The sequence below is a fragment of the Eretmochelys imbricata genome, chromosome 8 (genome assembly GCF_965152235.1).
Source record: "Eretmochelys imbricata isolate rEreImb1 chromosome 8, rEreImb1.hap1, whole genome shotgun sequence".
NCBI classification, from domain to species: Eukaryota; Metazoa; Chordata; order Testudines; family Cheloniidae; genus Eretmochelys; species Eretmochelys imbricata.
Window position 1 is genome coordinate 104,101,730 of NC_135579.1, and position 19,686 is coordinate 104,121,415.

A 19,686-nucleotide genomic window follows, 5' to 3' on the forward strand; every position below is an offset into this window, starting at 1 on the left:
CAGTGAAATTGAAAGGCAACACATTTTAAATTTTTTTTAAATGTTCCCTTTTTATCAAATACAATGCATGATTAACCTATGGAACTCACTGCCATGAAATATCACCAAGGCCAAGAATTTAAAAGGGTTCAAAAAAGTTTAGCCCTATCTATATAAACTTCCAAAGTTACTTTCAATATGATAAAACGATTCATAAGGGATATAAGGAATATAAACATGGGTGCCTTTGAAGATGCTGGAGAGAAGACTGTTACCAGGAAAGCTCACATCTCCAAAGGGGTAACTCTGGTGCCAGGAGAAGCACTGATGTCAACATTATTGCCAGTGTCGAAGGTGGTGCCATGCAGGTTTTGGTGGCATCAAGCAAAGCCTTCACTGACTCCTGAATTCAGGGCCACCTTAACAGCAGAAGGGGTCCCTGAATAAGGTCTTCCCAGGCAGATGAAGCTTTTGGTGAAGTAAGCTGACTAGGTTCTCTGGAGCAAGTCAGTGAAGCTTATGTGGTCTGTTCCCAGGGGATCCTGTGCTCAAGATGTTTTGGCTCAATACCAGTGATGAATATTACTGCACAGAGTCAAGAAGCACAAGCACAGCCAAAAGCTTTCAGGGAGGTGTCCCAGTCAAGAGAGGGGAACTGGATGATGTTGGATGAAGGTGCACTGGTAAGGTATCTAGCCTCAAGTGAGGAGAGGTGCATGTAAAGGGAGCATTGAGGTTGGTAAGTTGTCTCCAACGATGGCATGCATTGTTGGAGGAGAAGGGGAACGATGCCTCCTCTTCTTTTTCTTCTTAGACTCCCATTGCAAATCAGAAAGCTTTCTCTTCCCTGGAACAGGGTCACAAGGAGATCAGGAAGTTTGTCTCTCCCTCATGGTATCAACTGACTGCACTGAGGGGGTTTTCAATGCCAATGTAAACCATGGAGGTGGAGCAGTCTGTTTTCATGGAGTCTGTGGTGCACTGTGGGAAGCTCAGTTCCAAAAGATACTTGTCTGAGGGAGACTGATTTCATGCCAAAATGAGGTGACAGAATGCATCTGAGTTCTCTTTATAGAAGACCTCAGTAAAGAAATAGGTCTTGAAACTACCAAAGGAGCGTTAGGATGGTCTAGATGAATGCTGACGGAAGCCAAGTGCTCCTGCGATCTTGTCTGTCGTTCCACATCCAAGGAGTGACTGCATGGCAAATTGTGTGCTGAGACACTACATGAGCCACTTGCAGGCAAACATGTGTGTTTGAGCAGGATGCTCAGTTTCTGAACCCCTTACAATGTTTGAAACCGGATACAGCCTGCGGGATAATCCAAGACAAGTGGCCCCAACTATCTAACTATAACTAACAGGAAGTTTTTGGAAAGCGCAGGGGACAATTTCCTGGCGCAAGTGCTAGAGGAGCCAACTAGGGGGGGCGCTTTTCTTGACCTGCTGCTCACAAACCGGGTAGAATTAGTGGGGGAAGCAAAAGTGGATGGGAATCTGGGAGGCAGTGACCATGAGTTGGTTGAGTTCAGGATCCTGACGCAGGGAAGAAAGGTAAGCAGCAGGATACGGACTCTGGACTTCAGGAAAGCAGACTTCGACTCCCTCAGGGAACGGATGGCCAGGATCCCCTGGGGGACTAACTTGAAGGGGAAAGGAGTCCAGGAGAGCTGGCTGTATTTCAAGGAATCCCTGTTGAGGTTACAGGGACAAACCATCCCGATGAGTCGAAAGAATAGTAAATATGGCAGGCGACCAGCTTGGCTTAACGGTGAAATCCTAGCGGATCTTAAACATAAAAAAGAAGCTTACAAGAAGTGGAAGGTTGGACATATGACCAGGGAAGAGTATAAAAATATAGCTCGGGCATGTAGGAATGAAATCAGGAGGGCCAAATCGCACCTGGAGCTGCAGCTAGCGAGAGATGTCAAGAGTAACAAGAAGGGTTTCTTCAGGTATGTTGGCAACAAGAAGAAAGCCAAGGAAAGTGTGGGCCCCTTACTGAATGAGGGAGGCAACCTAGTGACAGAGGATGTGGAAAAAGCTAATGTACTCAATGCTTTTTTTGCCTGTTTTCACTAACAAGGTCAGCTCCCAGACTGCTGCGCTGGGCATCACAAAATGGGGAAGAGATGGCCAGCCCTCTGTGGAGATAGAGGTGGTTAGGGACTATTTAGAAAAGCTGGACGTGCACAAGTCCATGGGGCCGGACGAGTTGCATCCAAGAGTACTGAAGGAATTGGCGGCTGTAATTGCAGAGCCATTGGCCATTATCTTTGAAAACTCGTGGCGAACCGGGGAAGTCCCGAATGACTGGAAAAAGGCTAATGTAGTGCCAATCTTTAAAAAAGGGAAGAAGGAGGATCCTGGGAACTACAGGCCAGTCAGCCTCACCTCAGTCCCTGGAAAAATCATGGAGCAGGCCCTCAAAGAATCAATCCTGAAGTACTTGCATGAGAGGAAAGTGATCAGGAACAGTCAGCATGGATTCACCAAGGGAAGGTCATGCCTGACTAATCTAATCGCCTTTTATCATGAGATTACTGGTTCTGTGGATGAAGGGAAAGCAGTGGATGTATTGTTTCTTGACTTTAGCAAAGCTTTTGACACGGTCTCCCACAGTATTCTTGTCAGCAAGTTAAGGAAGTATGGGCTGGATGAATGCACTATAAGGTGGGTAGAAAGCTGGCTAGATTGTCGGGCTCAACGGGTAGTGATCAATGGCTCCATGTCTAGTTGGCAGCCGGTGTCAAGTGGAGTGCCCCAGGGGTCAGTCCTGGGGCCGGTTTTGTTCAATATCTTCATAAATGATCTGGAGGATGGTGTGGATTGCACTCTCAGCAAATTTGCGGACGATACTAAACTGGGAGGTGTGGTAGATACGCTGGAGGGGAGGGATAGGATACAGAAGGACCTAGACAAATTGGAGGATTGGGCCAAAAGAAATCTGATGAGGTTCAATAAGGATAAGTGCAGGGTCCTGCACTTAGGACGGAAGAATCCAATGCACCGCTACAGACTAGGGACCGAATGGCTAGGCAGCAGTTCTGCGGAAAAGGACCTAGGGGTGACAGTGGACGAGAAGCTGGATATGAGTCAGCAGTGTGCCCTTGTTGCAAGAAGGCCAATGGCATTTTGGGATGTATAAGTAGGGGCATAGCGAGCAGATCGAGGGACGTGATCGTCCCCCTCTATTCGACATTGGTGAGGCCTCATCTGGAGTACTGTGTCCAGTTTTGGGCCCCACACTACAAGAAGGATGTGGATAAATTGGAGAGAGTCCAGCGAAGGGCAACAAAAATGATTAGGGGTCTAGAACACATGACTTATGAGGAGAGGCTGAGGGAGCTGGGATTGTTTAGCCTGCAGAAGAGAAGAATGAGGGGGGATTTGATAGCTGCTTTCAACTACCTGAAAGGGGGTTCCAAAGAGGATGGCTCTAGACTGTTCTCAATGGTAGCAGATGACAGAACGAGGAGTAATGGCCTCAAGTTGCAGTGGGGGAGGTTTAGATTGGATATTAGGAAAAACTTTTTCACTAAGAGGGTGGTGAAACACTGGAATGCGTTGCCTAGGGAGGTGGTGGAATCTCCTTCCTTGGAAGTTTTTAAGGTCAGGCTTGACAAAGCCCTGGCTGGGATGATTTAACTGGGAATTGGTCCTGCTTCGAGCAGGGGGTTGGACTAGATGACCTTCAGGGGTCCCTTCCAACCCTGATATTCTATGATTCTATGATTCTAACAAGAAGATGATGACAGGATAACCAGATCATGGACACAGGAGAGTTCCATTTAGCTCTCTCTGATGGCAATGAAGGAACTGAGGTGGTGGGAGGGTGCACTATCTTATGGATGGAGCTGATGACACCACCCTAGTGTGAGAGCATTCCTTCACCACCCTGTGGATCCAGCTTTTTTATACAGTTTCACAGCTTGATGTTAGAAGCGTTAGCTTCCAAAAGTGGAAATCCATAGAAGCAACTCTCAGAGAAGAACACCACAGCACCGGGAAACCTAAACATGTTAATTCTTCCATTCATATCAATGAAGCTTAAATTTTACCCTTAAAACATAATTAAAAATTAGTTATCATACACATACTGTAGGTTTTTTTTTCAAATGTTAATGTGTCAGTCATATTAATATAAACTTTTTTATATTAATTAAGACAGTGCGTCTGACAAATTGTGTGAATCAGCTTTTTCTAAAGGTGATCCTATAAGGTCTCCGGGCCCATTAAAAGCCTCTTAAGATAAGAAGTTTGAGGTGAGTTTCTGGTTAATGTTTGACAAACTCCAACAGCGTTTTTGTTTTCTAATCAAGAAGTAAAAACTGGACATTATAACATCTCACCAAAAGAGCTAGCTTTGAGGAGCAACTGTGTGGGCTCCGCCAGAAGCAAAAAAGTCAATAAGGACCAAACAGAATGTAAGCAGAAGCATAATCATCATGAATATGCCAATCTTGCACCGCCCCCCCCTCCCTTTTTTTTTGGTAAGGGGCTATCCTTTATCAAGTATCTCCTTTCATCCCCCCCCCCCCGCCCCGGCCCCGGCCCAAATGTTGCTATCCAGGGCACCCAATTTGAAGGGATCTTGCTCTGAGATGACAAGGCCTAGAATAGACTGCTGTTTGATAGGCCGGAGCGGTCACTGAGGAGCGATGCACAGCATTCCCTCCACATAGCTCCTAGCCTTTGCCAGCCAAGGGATGAGTCATCAGGCCCAGGAATCTAAAATTTTTTAAATTTAGCTGTTATTGTAAATTTTGGTATCCTAACTGAACTGATAACTCTCATATTGAGAGTTACTGAAGAAAACAGACGTATTTCAATGGGTCTTACAGTTCATGGAACACTACAATATTAATATAATCCTGCCACTGTTTAAACCTTAAGGCTCATAAATGTGATAGAGCACACTTCCCTGATCCTTTGATTCCTGAAGTTATGTTCCCAATGTGTTAATAAACCATGTTAACAGCAGAACACAAATTTAGGGCCTTCTTTTCCATTTTTACAACAGTCTTACATTTGCAATGATGTTCCACGCATCATTATCCCAGCAGTAATAAGTCTATGTTAGAAAGGGACGTCAACTACTTTTGTAAATGTATTTTTGCTACCTACAGTAGCTTTCCTATCTATAATGAATTAAACACTACAAGTACATTAATTAGCAACAGCCAATATTAAGGAAGGCAGCAATAATAATTATATGGGATTACACTAGTTGGAAAGATTTGAACAATTTAGTACGAATTATGAGAGACTAATTACATCACATGGCGATTTATAGAGGACAATGGCTAAACGTGTAACTACTTACTTCACTTACATGCTCTTCTAGATTGCTACGTATGTTAGAGGGCTTATTCCTTCACCCACTTACTTCCCTGGTCCTTCTCGCATGAACAGAGAGCAACAATACCCGAAGTCCAAAGGTGCAAACAATTCGATGTTTATTGGGGTGAACTTCCAGCAAGCATGATTCCAGTTTCCTTCCTTAGTATCCTCCTTCCCAGCTCTGACACCACAGAGCCTTACACCTGTGTCCCTGTTCCCATTCCTACCCTTAGCCAAACATGATTCCAACTTCCTTACTCCCATTCCCTTCTCCCATTTCCCCCTTTAGCAAAACATGATTCCAATTTTCTTACTCCCATTCCCTGTTCCCATCTCCCCCTTTAGCAAAACATGATTCCAATTTTCTTACCCCCATTCCCTGTTCCCATCTCACACACCCACATGCTCATGCTCACCCCCACCCACACCCACACCCAGTCACTTCCTCATTGACTACAGATTATATAGTAAAACTTGAGTTCTGCTTAGCTATACCTTAACCAATCATTTTCCTGAAATTTAACTAACCAATCCTAACATATTGTAACATGATTATGTAACCAATTATATCCCACCACCTCAATTAGTTTACACCCAGCAAAATTAATTATACAGCAGACAGGAACAATCACAGAACCAGACAGAGATTATACAGACAAACGACAGCAAAGTGGGAACTATAATGACAAGACAATACAGAAGTGAGGATTTCACATCCCAGCTATTGATAAGTGAGTTCTTGCCAGACAGGATGCTATCAAACTAAGTTTCCTTTTACATTTTCTAGGCACTTCCCTTTCTCTGGAGGTGATAGGAACTATCATGTCCTGATAGTGCCTAACAGCCCAATAGCACCTTATTTCAATGTGACTAGTTTGGAATGTGAGGATGTGACCGGTCGCTTCCCAGCTTATGGCTGCCTCTGCTGCTTAGCCAAAGGCCTGAGCCTAAGCACAGGGCCACAAACTGTCACAGTAAGAGAAGGCCCTTACACTGGCAGACAGTGGTTTTGATTCTTTCTTTTATACCTCTATCACTAGCCAAGTGATAAGAATACACCTAAATTCTTAGAGTATAGGCCTTTACAGACAGGCCTGAATATCTATATCCTAACACTCCACCCCCTTTTTTTTTTTCTTTTGGGATCCTCCTGCCCAGGTATCCCTGGAAAAGCATAGGACATATGGCGACACATTTCCTGATAGGGCCAGGCATCAAGGTGGAAGGTGTCGATATTCCATTTGTCCCACTGCCCCTTGTGTAGTATTGTGCCCTGCACCTTCTCTCATAAGGGCATACCACACTTATTCCAATTAGTGTTCCAGACTTCCCATTAGAGTGGGCCTGAGAAGGTTGGTCCGGGTTGTCTAGTACACTGCAGGGTTTGGAGGGCTTATTACATTCCTAATAGGTTATCTCCCTATGCAACGTAACACAAGTATAGTTAACAATACAAAATCCACAGCAACACCGAGTCCTGACCACTGCAGTATGGTCCAACATCCGAGACACCCCCAAAATACTGCCTCTCCTCCTTCGATGGGGTCACGATCTTGTGTCCAGTTGCTGGCAGTTGCAACAAGCTGCTCCTGCAAGTTTTGTATGCTTTTGTCATGCTCTTCTAGATTGCTACGTAATTACACTTAGTTGATCCAAACAATTACCATGTAACCTGCACCGTGGTTTAGAACATACAATAATCAACTTAACCCTGCAATAATGTAATATTTACAATGTATTTAAGCGGTCAACAGTTATTGGCCCAGAGTCACCTCAAGCCTACTCTGATTTCTGAAAATGTAAGGTCCAGCACAGGTCCCTGGCTGAGTGCACTGATTCAGTGTCTCCATCTGGCAGAGCTCCTATGGATCCTATGTGATAATTCAAGCTGTTCCTCCATCCTCTGGTGAGAATCACAAAGGGACGCAGCAGCAGAAAAATGTCCTTCTGCGAGTGCTTTTTGTGGCACAGAGGGCCCTGCTGTGTAATTTACACATCTCTGTGCTAGCTTTAATGAATCCAGCCCAACACATAAATGCATGGCAGTTACTTAATACTTCTGCCCTGACACTAAAGTGTTGTGGAGTTCAGTAAGGAAAGGGTCAAATTCCAACTGCCCCTGCTTGTCTGCATCTCAATGTCATCTGCACTAGTAAACAGCCCTATTGCTGACTACTATTTTTAAGCAAGGTTCCCTCAACCAATAGCAAAAATGGCTGTAACTGCTTGTCTACAAATTTCCCAGCACTGTTAGAGAAGTGTTCTTTCAGACTTTCTGAAATGGTACTAAATGTGTTTTGTTTCATCAACACTAACAGTTTTCACATCCATTCAAGTTGACTTGGTGCTGACAACCTTTTCCAACCATGCAACAGTTTCCTACAGTCAAGGGAGCAAAATTCAGTAACAGGAGAAACACTTGGGAACAAAATTCACACAAGTAGTAGCGAAATTGGAAATTTAAAGTGTGACACTTGTGGATTATCATCTTAGAGTATAATGGTACAAATAGACAAACAAAATACTTATCCACTTTAAGTCCTGAATGTCAAATCTCAAGAAAATAATTGTATCCATTTTTGAGTGTGCGTGGCTGAGGTGGTGTTGGTTAAAATAACTATAAAATCAGCAGAAAACACTAATTCCATATTACTACTCTTACAATTGAAAACACATATCAGAAAGGCAATGCATAACAACGTCTCAGATTCAAGGAGTAGGATGTAAAGCTCACCTGAGACTGCGAGATCGCGGCCGCATGGCTGGAGAATGACGTCCTTCCTCATCAGTGATGTTCTCAGTGCTGAAATGCTTGGTCAGGAAATGAAGTTCATCGGCCGTTGGCTGAAAGGGCAGCTGGTGCAGCTTCTCCTGGGATGAGCATGATGACTGAGTACAGAAAAATATAGAAAAGAAATACACTAAACGCATGCATAGGGGACAGCTCATGAATGGAACAGGAACGGATTCTGCCAAACACCGAATACTCCGACAGAAAAGAAAAGCTGTTCACCAGAACAGGTGCCTCTCTTTATTTTCATGACTAGGTTAGCTTGACACTAAAGGTATATAGAACTCTAAGGCTGTTAGATCTGGACAGCTTTTGGGGATGCCTAAGAGATTATAGATTCCCACAACTCCTCGAACCATTCAATCTGATCTTGAAGGTAACTTGCTAGTGGGAGAAAGGGAAGGGATCAGCTTTGGGAAGGACAAAGAGGTTCCTGGAATGTTGAACAACTTATCTTTCCCTTCCCTTCATGCTCCCTCATCTCAAGAATTTCATTAGCATGCAGTAATGCTATGGAGGTGTGTAGTACATGAAAATTAACACTCTTAATTGGCTTTCTTTAAAGTTTATTATTGTAATTGCTCTGCCTTTCATTTCTCCCTTGTTCTACCCATCAGGCTTCTTCTAGTTGAGCAGGCAGTAATAAGATCAGGACAGCTGACTTTGCAGGTGTGTTGTATGCGGTGTTGTTGTTGCCACGTTGGTCCCAAGATATCAGAGGGACAAGGTGGGTGAGGTAATATCTTTTATTGGACCAACTTCTGTTAGCGAAAGCTCTGTTTTGTGCCTCACTGACAGAAGTTGGTCCAATAATAGGTATTACCTCACCCACTTGTCTCTCTTTTGCAGGTATGTGTAATGAACAGGGTTTCCCTTGTTTGGCTGTTACAAAGTGGGGAACACTTTATTCAGTTTTAAATGATCTGCTATGCTTATGATGTGTGTACAGTGGCGTAATGCATTGATGTCCTGAGTAAGAACTTTTAACTCCTGCATCCAGAGACAATGGGAGTTAAATGGAAATTAATTGGAACATACTTTTGGCAAAAACATGGATGGTGTTTAAAGTTTGGCTAGAATCTTCAGAAAAGATTAAAAACAGAGTTTCTAGAGTTATTTGCTGTTGAAGACATTGATGAGCTTTAGAAAAGAAAGTTACCTAGTGTGGCTTAGAAGTTAAAGCCAAGTGCCGATGATAATGTCTCAGGTTAGTCTGAATTAACTGGGAAAAAACAGCACTCTTTCAGTGCTGCTAGCTCTACAGTGTTATTGTTTTTTAAATTGTTTAGACCAGATGCATCCAAACTTACCAGGAGCCTAAGAACCGCACCTAAATTGCAGGAAAAAACAAGAAGTGTGCTGCAGCTGCCTACCTCTGATGCAGAGGTTGACCTGTGGAGAACCCTAGTATATTATGCGTTATCCGAGTCTAGCTACCTAGATCAAGGTGGGGGATTGTATGCTGGGACCTATAATCATATATGCAACAGGCTACAACTTCACACAAAAAATGAGTGCCGCTAACGTTTATGGGGCAGATTCTCTGTCCTGATCCACTCCCTTTCACACCTCAAGAGGTTCACAGAAAGCAGAAACCACCTGTAAGTCACCAGGTACGGAGGAAGCCCCATGCGAGACTAGAGCAGGTGGTGCTATCTCCTATGCCTCCTTCCCTACAGCCATTGGTGCAGTGCAGGAAGCATTTCGGAGGGAACAGGAGCAGCTGAAGCATGGTGCACTCCAGCAATCACATAGTCCCTAAGGTGATCAAAGCCAGCTGGCACAAGTTTGAGCAGCTCCCAGTTTGGTTTAATCTGTGCTTGGGCCAAGACTGAGAATCAGGAAGTCTATTAGGCCCCCAAACACTGTCATGCCCACCTTATGCTGAGTAGCAAAGAACCTTCCCCTGTATTATATGAGTTTGTGGGACACATTTGGTATAAAGTCTGCTGCAGTTTCCACGGTATGTATCTGATGAAGTGAGCTGTAGCTCACGAAAGCTCATGCTCAAATAAATTGGTTAGTCTCTAAGGTGCCACAAGGACTCCTTTTCTTTTTGCGAATACAGACTAACACGGCTGTTACTCTGAAGCCCACTTTAGTCACCCTGTTGTATACTGCCTTATGTGTGCAGTACAAGGAGAGAGAGTTCTCTGAGCATCTTGAGGTGGAAAGGAATGGAAAAACAGTGATGCTTTCCAAGGGAAGTACGTGCCCATAGATTGGATAATATGCTGTTTTATAGGACAGAAAGCTTAGAGACACAATAAATTAAAGAAGTGTAGTAATATCAGGGTTCCTAAGTGGCTCTGATATTACATATGTCTTTGATCCAAAAGAAATGAAAATAGAGTCAGCATATAAGAGAAGCTAACATATCTGTCAAACGCGTTGCAGATTTAGAAAATAATAGTGTCACAATCCGTACACCCAGAAAAAAGACATGATGGTTACTGGCATTTCAAGCACTGAAAATGTATGCCTGCCAGCAACACAATCACTCAGGAAACAGAGAAAATTTAAAAATATTCTTCTCACGATGTCTGACTAAAACCCTCCTTCCACTTTGTCTCCTCAAGAGATATCAGACTATACAGTGCTGGAACTCCAGGGAATATTTAAGGAAATCCTGTGCCAAGTATTAGGAGATGTGCTTTCTTTAGCCAAAGGCTTCTTTAGCTCTCAAAAGCCTTCAAGGAATACATCCATGTACTAACGAAGCATGAACACAGCTGTATTATTGATTTTGATGAAGTCACAGAATTCGATATTAGCGGTAGAGCAATGCAAACATCCCTGTGGTGTCTCAGTTACAGCCAGAGAATTAGCCAGCTTATTGCAAGCAAAAACTTGCAGCTAATCTTACTGTAGCTTTTAAATTAACTCAGAGCCTAGTAAATAAACAGCAAATTAGATATTGAAGGAAATAATTGGACATTAGCCTGTTCAATTAATTTCTCTAGGTTCACATATCTGAAAGTCTGCACCCACGTCAGTCAGGCACAGCATTCTCAGTGCTTGCACAATGAGAAGCATACTGTCTTCAGTATCTGAAATTTAAAAAGGCAGCAGGTATTTTGCTGAAAAATGGACTTTGTGGCACCAGAAATACAGAAGTTGAAAAATGTAGAGCAAGCGAGCGAGAGAGATTGAGATGCAACTTTTACTAAGTTCAGTACAGCTAAGTGTCAGTTCAGCTGGCAGAGTTGCTGTCCATTGACCAAGACCACCACAGGTTGACTCTCACTAGAGAAATGGGCATACCACACAGTAATTCAGGCCACCAGAATGCGGACTCTTAATTGGTTCCAGGCATTCCAGTATTTCACTCACTAATGGTAGGCCCGACAGGAGGCGCTAACAAACTGGTTTCTCTTGTTTTAAGACGCAATATAATACAATGGACTGAACACACCAGTCAGGAGCTTGGTATTCCGAGATTCTAGTCTCACCTGCACCACTAACTCACTGTATCCTTTCAAGCCACTTGAATTCTTAGGATATGTCTACACAGCCCAGGGGAGTGAGCTTTCCAGCCCTGGTCAACAGATTTGGAGTAGTGGGGCTCAGGTTAATGCTCCAAACATAGCTGTGTAGACAGTGCTTTGAAGTTGTGGTTTGGGTTGGAGCTCAGGCTCTGAAGCTCACCTCCCTCCCGAGGCTTTTGCCCATGTTAAAAGATTCCTTAGGCCTTTCCCTTGAACAGCTCTAGTGCCCCCATGCTTCAGAACAAGGACTTGAAATTTGGCAGTGGGTGGACTTTGCATCAGCAATGCGCTTTTTGCTGGGCCTGTGAAAATGTGCCCCAAATTTGGCAAAGTTATAAACCTTTGAACAATCACACTTCACTCCTGCTCAGCAGAGACCACTTTGATGATAGTTAAATCTCCAAAGATTCGGTCCTCATTGAGTATGCTTGAGCCTCTCACACCTCCGAGTGCCCTTCCCTTCCCGACTCCTACTTGTGACTGGATGCTGTACACACCATTTTCTCCGAACAACAGAGCATGCTCCAGCCCAGCGTTACAGGGCGAAAGCCAGATTTTCCTAATAATGGCCAGTCTGAGCTGGGATGGGGTTGGGCACTGGAACTAAGAGCAAGGAGCCAGGCCCCACCCTGCTGCCCAGATAGCATGAAGAATGAAGCTGCCAGATTTTGAATGCAGAAGGGAGAAAAGCCAGACAACATGGGAGAAAGGAGTGGAATGTGAAAAGGAATCGTGTGAAACTAGGATTGGAGTGGGGGGATAGGGAGAAACTGGGAGTTAGGGGAGACTGGGAATGAGAATCAAAGAGGGGGAGACTGAGATGAGGAGCTGGGGATGGGATGTGTGAGCGGGGAAATGAGGCTGGATGAGGAGCCCAGAGAGAGAGACTGGAAACCGGTGGAGGAGGAGGGAAGAGAAGGATTGGATGAGGAGCCAGGAGGGGACAACTGGGACTGGATAGTCAAGGAGGCTGGGGACAAACAGTTGGAATGGGATGGGGGAATTGGGATTTGGCTAGGTGAGGAGATTGGGACTGGGAATGGGGAAGGGAAGATACAGAGTGGTTGGGATAGCACACAGTGAGACCGAAAGCAGAGACTAGGACTGGGATTAGAAGCCTAAGAGACAGACACTGGGATTTGGTAGGTGAGGAGAATGGGAATGGGACAAAGAGCCAGGAGTGGGAGAGGGACAGGTTGCAGGAAACGGGGCAGAAGCACACTCCCCTCCAGTCCCTTAAAGCACACTCCCCTCCAGTGCCTGGAATGGAACCCAAGATTCCTGAGCCTCACCAATTACTCTGCAGTCATCAAATATTTGTGAAACTCACTGGAAAAGCTTGTGTCTCACCCTCTCCTCTAATGATGGTGCACATAAAGGATGATAACCTACTATTGCTGTCAGTTACTTCCTTTGCTCAAGTGGCAGATCAGTGAGGTGGATCTGTAGGTTCCAAATCTGCTGATGAACCATTGGGTGACAATGTGATAACCATGTCATATAATTTGTTTTTTCAGTTTTCTTTTTAAAAAAAAAACAACTTCAGAAATTACACACACAAAACCTATGTTAAAAGATCATCATTAAGGTTACAAAGATAAGCACTCAAGTGCGAGGAAATACGAGAATCAAGGTGCTTATGTTACCTTAATTCATACCCCTTGCGCATATGCATTATGATACAGTCTTTCATTATATGATCATACAGGCTCTTGCCACAAGACCCCTGCCTCATTCAGTTCACAGGATGGACCTGCTCTGGTGATGACTCAAGGTTATTTAGTAAAGGGGGCTGTTGTCTACAGGACCCCTGCTTCATTTGTTGCAGAAGTTGGAAGGTGAATGAGGGGGATGGATTACAGTAAGAGAAAGGATGATCTGTGGTTAAAGCAGTTGTATGCTGCCCTGGATAACTGAATTTTCTCTCTTTCTGCTACAGAGTTCCTGTGCGATGCTAGCAAGTCACTTAAACCAAACTTTTCACAGATGGTCACTAATCACGTGTACCTCATTTTCTCTACGCTTGACTTGAGATCCTGGAGTCTGATTTACAGAAGTGTGAAAAATTCACAGCTGCAAATAACATCAGTGGGAGCTGTTTTTTGAACATATAAAATGCTAAGCATTCTGAAAAAATCAGGTCCTAGTCATCTCAAATTGGGCTTCCAAAATTAAGAACACAGCAGCAGCCATGATGGGTCAGACCAATGGCCCATCGAACCTAGTATCCTGATTCTGATAGTGGCCGGTGCCAGATGCTTCAGAGAGAATGAACAGAACAGGGCAATTTTGAGTGATCCATCCCCTGTAGCACAGTTTCTGGCAGTTAGAAGTTTACGGTCACCTAGTCCATGGGGTTGCACCTGACCATGTTGGCTAATAGTCATTGATGAACCTATTCTCCATGAACTGATCTAATTCTTTTTTGAACCCAGTTGTATTTCTGGTCTTCAAAATATCCTAAGGCAACAAGTTCCACAGGTTCACTGTGTGTTACGTGAAGTAGTACTTCCTTTTGTTTGCTGAAAACTTGCTGGCTATTAACTTCATTGGATGACCCAGGTTCTTGTGTTATGTGAAGGGGATTAGTGAAGATTAGTAGGCATTTTTTACCTTAATCTCCCTGTCTGTTCCCCATCTGAAAAATGCAGATAAGAATACCCTCTTGCCTCAGAGAAGTGTTGTGAAAATTAATTAATTAATGTTTGTGAAGCACTCAGACACTATTGTGATGAGTGCCATAGAAAAGCCCATGAGGAAATTAACAATTCTGTCTTCAGAGCAGGGTTTGAATAGTAAGCAGTAAATAAGGCCTCAGGCCACATTTTGCTTAATAAAGATAAAACAAAACACTGAGTAATTGCTCATTAAGTGAGCACAGTCCATCCTTTGCACTGAATAGGGCAGGGGTACTGTGGAAAAAAATAGAACGTGATCATGTAATTAAAGACTATCATAATGCACACACACAAGAGGGACAAATTAAGTTTACAAGGGCCAATTTTATTCTGGCACTTCCTAACTTTTGAGTGCTTGATTTTTCAACATTAATAGTGTTCTTTTAATTGAATTTTCTGTGCAACTTCAAATATAATTTACTGTTAATACACAATGAAGAGTATGATGCACAATGGGACATGTCAGACTGCGACATTAAGGAACAATGAACACAGGTCTCTTTCGATTTCTGATAATGGCATATTAGGCTTCTGGTGATACTGTAGTCAGGTAAGTTGTAAAAGTCTAGACTCTTTCAGTCATGTGTATAAGGCAAATGTATAATGAAGGAACAGCTGCACTCAGAAAATCAAACTATTATCAAGTTGAATAACGTGTATATTATCACCTTTCCTCCCAGACAGCATGTTAGTAGATAGAGAGCTCTTCTACCCACTGGTGACTAAAGTTCAAAAGTGGACAAGAATTTCACATCTGGTTTAAAAGTAGCTGAGAGCTTGCTAATGATTAAGCATTCCATCTCAAAGTGCTGACACTCCCGATACAATGTTCCCCTCTGCTGTGCAGCGAAGCGGCGGCATAGGGACTAGCACTAATACTGAAGGCAAAGAGTAGATGGTAAGAGCTGGGAAATGGAGAAAAAGCAGCACAACTGATAATTAAAATAATTTTTAAAGCAAATAGCATATTAAATAAAAGGTTGACAAAACAATGAAAAAATATTGAACATTTAGCAAGGATTTAAAAGTTGATGGGTTAGGGTGTATTTAAACACACAGAATTATCTGAAAAAGTCTTTGCCGCTTACTGAAACTGTTGAACTGGGAGTGTTTGTTCCATATCCAGATGAAGGAAGAGAGGCCAGGGACCAGCGGCGCCCATCCGTTCTGGAGAAAAGATGCAAGAGAAATTATTTTGATGGCTACAATGTGGACAATGTTTTGGGGAAGGTTTTCCCCTAAAACAGATTGCAATCAAAGGTTGGCATTTTCCAGACAATCCAGTGCTCCTAGAAATCACTTTGGGTAAAATTTTCAAAATGCACCTGTGTGAATGAGGAGCTTAAATCTCATTGAAAGTCAATGGGACTTAAGCTCTTAAATCACTTAAGAACTTTTGAAAGTTTTACCCTTTGTTTTTAAGTGGACATTATTGGGATCGGACAAATCTACTTTATATTTCCAAATTTCATTGAAAGAGACAGTCACAGCAGATTCCTTAGGGTAATACCTTGGGATCACTGCTGCTGCAGCTCCCCTGCCCTCCAGACAGCACTTTATTAATATATTATATTATATTATATATTATATTTCTATTGGAACACTAACTTTTTATTCTCTAAAGATCACTTTTCTCACTACTATTTACAATATTAGTAGTAATTTGCTCTCTTGTATTTGTAACCTATGGCAATGTCTCCTCACCATTGGAAAGAGTGTTGCGCACACAGCTGCTAAAGAAAAAAAATATGACAAACCAAAAACCCACTGATGCATACTAGAAATACTGCAGGAAGGGTGGCATAATTTTAACACTAAACCTGTAAAAAATGAAATATGTAATTGCTTCTAAAAGAGACATCAATTTCCCCCAAATAACCTCAGGGAGGGAGAAAATTGTGTTCATTAGCTAAATCTAGTAAGTCTCTCTGTCTCCTGTTAAACCCCAAAGCATTATATCCTGTTCACATTCCACTCTGGGATGGATGATAATGGTTTCCATCCTGTACTCCACATCAATAGAACTACCACCATTTATTAATATTTCTGGTACAAGTATTATTTATCCAAAGCAGAGGCAAATCATCAATACCTCTTCACATAAGATGAGAGTGAATTCAACAATTAAGAGCTTTTAATACAATTTAGATAAGACTTGTTTTTTTGGTGCAATTTATATACAGTACATGGGTGTATGACAGGTTTTTTTGTTGACATCAGTGGAGGACCAAGCTTGGGCTTATAATGGAAACTCAGTTACCCTTTGCTGTGGAGTGACTGCCATCTCTCCATTATCCACCCACCTAGGCCCCCCAGTTCAGGAAGGTTCTTAAAGCATGTACTTGAAGCTTAGCACGTGCTTTAGTTTTTTCCTGAATAAGGATGCTTTCCTGAACCACGGCCTTCTTACACTGACATGTACCTCTCCTTGTGGTAATAAAACGATCTGAGCACCAGAGAGGGGAATAAATATATTTATTTCTGGAAGAATATGGAAAAAAAGGTTCATGCTTCATGCACAAAATCATAAAAGTTTAAGCTTTATAACCCATTCCTATTAGTGCATGCCATCGTTAAACCCCCATGTAGACATAGGGTGTTTCTGGCAAGATACCAAGAGAATCCTCCCCACATATTGCAGCAACTTCTTGTTATATTCCTGAAAAATTCCAAATCTCATCCCGCACATGACACAAGATTCCTTTCTTACCTCCATAAAAACAAATGTAAATAGACAATGTGAATTATTGGGCGACATGATCTGGTAGCAGACTGGTCACTGGACTGGGATTTACGAGATCTGTGTTTAGTTCCTGGTTCAGATAGACTTTCCATGTGGCATTAGGCAAGTCACTTAACTAACCATGTGCCTCATTCCTTCATATATAAAATGGGGACAATACTTCTTTCCTATTTCACAGTGGTGTTGAGGAGATAAAATCCATTGAAGATTCAGAGGGGCCCAAACACTATGGCAATGAGAGCCATGTAAGCAGATAGACATATTAGTGAGAAATTTTGAAAACACAAATATTATTGAACAGATGCAAAATGATAGAAGATTAGGCCCATTTTCCTCTTCAAAGGATTTTCGCATTTTGATTGCAAAGGTGTAAAAACAATCTCCCCTTCGCTCCACTTAAACTATCCTAAGATGGCAAGTCTCAGTTCTTGGTGCCATTTCCACAAAAACTGATGCAACATTGAGAAGCGTGTTAAGCAATCAATGTAATGAACGCCAGCTGTGTATCTTGCCAACAAAAAGCAGCAGGATGCGACTAGCAAAATTTCTGTTTCAAAAATTCAAGAAATAGACAGCAAGACTGTCAAAGAAAATGACTTCCTCAGTTAGCAAAATGCTTCAAAATTATTTCAATGTGTAAAATAAGAGGAAAAGATATATCTTTAAAAAGTAATGCAGTACTAATTAAGGAAAGAATGCTGGGAACAAAAGAAAAGTTTAGGTCATTTATTTCACTTTGGAATTATCCCTGCTGGGACAATGAAACATTGGCAAAAACAAACAACTTTGGCCATACATAACCTACTAAAATGTAATTTTAAATAAAGTGTGTTTGTGGCAGTTGTGTTAACATTACGCAACGTAGAATAGACCAACTTCACCATGACAAAGTGTTGTGTGAACAAAGCATTTTCTCCTGGAGGAATCCATGTTAATTATAAGTTGCTATACAAAGACTCCAAATTTTTATTCCCAAAGTGTAAAAGCTGAATGCCTAAATGGGGTTATTACAGCACACATACTCATTAGCCACATATAGTACAATCATGCAAAAGCATTACATACACACAGCAGCAACATGTATCTGATATACCCTTTACCTGTCTGCTCTGTGTCCATGGCTGAATTGAAGAAATTGTGCAGTGATAATAAGGAAGGGAAAAATAAAAATAGTGAATGTGATTTCTGGAAAACCAGTAACAAACTTTGACTATTGATCATTACAGTCACTTTTACTGAATGTCACACTATATTGTATGGATGGAAGTGGACATCTCCCTCAAACTGGGAGAATTCTGAATATACTGACTCTGTGGGTTTGCAAAACACTCACTGAATGCTTGTCATCTAACAACAGATTTTTGTTTAACCACTATTTAAAACAAGGGCAGCCCTACAAGATTTAGTGGTGAACCTATTGGCCTTAAAACTAGCATGCTGTTTTCTCAACCAGAACTGCAATATTTTCCACAATGCTGAAGGATCAACTGGTTACAGTTCTGTACTGTGGGAAGAGGAGCCATAAATACTGCACAAAAAGGATCATCTCTGAAGAGAAACGGTCAAATGCAAAGGGAAGAACATGGGCACAAAAAACAGTCATCTACCTTTTACTAACTGTTGTTCTTCGAGATGTGTTGCATATGACCATTCTAGGTGTGTACGCCCACATGTTCAGTCATCGGAGATTTTTGCCTTAGCGGTATCTGTAGGGTTGGCAGCAGTACCCCCTTGAGTGCTGCGCTCATGCACCAGTATATCAGTAGCCACTGGCCCTACGCCCTCTCAGTTCCTTCTTGCCAGCAACTCTGACAGAGGGGCAGGATGACGGGTAATGTAATGGACATGAGCTACACATCTTGAAGAAGTCAGCGCCCAGACTACTGCACTGGGCAGCACAAAAGGGGGAGGAGGTGACCAGCCCTCTGTGGAGAAAGAAGTGGTTCGGGACCATTTAGAAAAGCTGGATGAACATAAGTCCATGGGGCCGGATGCGCTGCATCCGAGAGTGCTAAAGAAGTTGGCGGATGTGATTGCAGAGCCATTGGCCATTATCTTTGAAAACTCATGGCGATTGGGGGAAAAAGGCTAATGTAGTGCCCATCTTTAAAAAAGGGAAGGAGGAGGATCCTGGGAACTACAGACCAGTCAGCCTCAACTCAGTCCCTGGAAAAATCATGGAGCAGGTCCTCAAGGAATCAATTCTGATGCACTTAGAGGAGAGGAAAGTGATCAGGAACAGTCAGCATGGATTCACCGAGGGCAAGTCATGCCTGACTAATCTAATTGCCTTCTATGACGATATAACTGGTTCTGTGGATGAAGGGAAAGCAGTGGACGTGTTGTTCCTTGACTTTAGCAAAGCTTTTGACATGGTCTCCCACAGTATTCTTGCCAGCAAGTTAAAGAAGTATGGGCTGGATGAATGGACTATAAGGTGGATAGAAAGCTGGCTAGATTGTCGGGCTCAACGGGTAGTGATCAATGGCTCCATGTCTAGTTGGCAGCGGCATCAAGTGGAGTGCCCCAAGGGTTGGTCCTCAGGCCGGTTTTGTTCAATATCTTCATAAACGATCTGGAGGATGGTGTGGATTGCACCCTCAGCAAGTTTGCAGGTGACACTAACTGGGAGGAGAGATAGATATGCTGGAGGGTAGGGATAAG

General features: G+C 42.8%; 1 protein-coding gene across 6 annotated transcripts in view; it reads right to left on the reverse strand.

Moving 5' to 3' along the window:
• The window catches only part of MAST2 (microtubule associated serine/threonine kinase 2), a 389,497-nt gene that overhangs the window by 65,618 nt on the left and 304,193 nt on the right, over positions 1-19,686 (reverse strand). For 4 of the 6 annotated variants that reach the window (XM_077824258.1, XM_077824257.1, XM_077824255.1 and 1 more), the window contains 3 exons: positions 18,123-18,143; positions 15,368-15,446; positions 8,057-8,211 (listed from right to left, as the gene is read on the reverse strand). In XM_077824258.1, the coding sequence (XP_077680384.1) occupies positions 8,057-8,211; positions 15,368-15,446; positions 18,123-18,143 (255 nt within the window). The remainder of the gene's footprint in view (positions 1-8,056; positions 8,212-15,367; positions 15,447-18,122; positions 18,144-19,686) is intronic. The other 2 variants (XM_077824259.1, XM_077824256.1) reach the window with 1 other exon arrangement.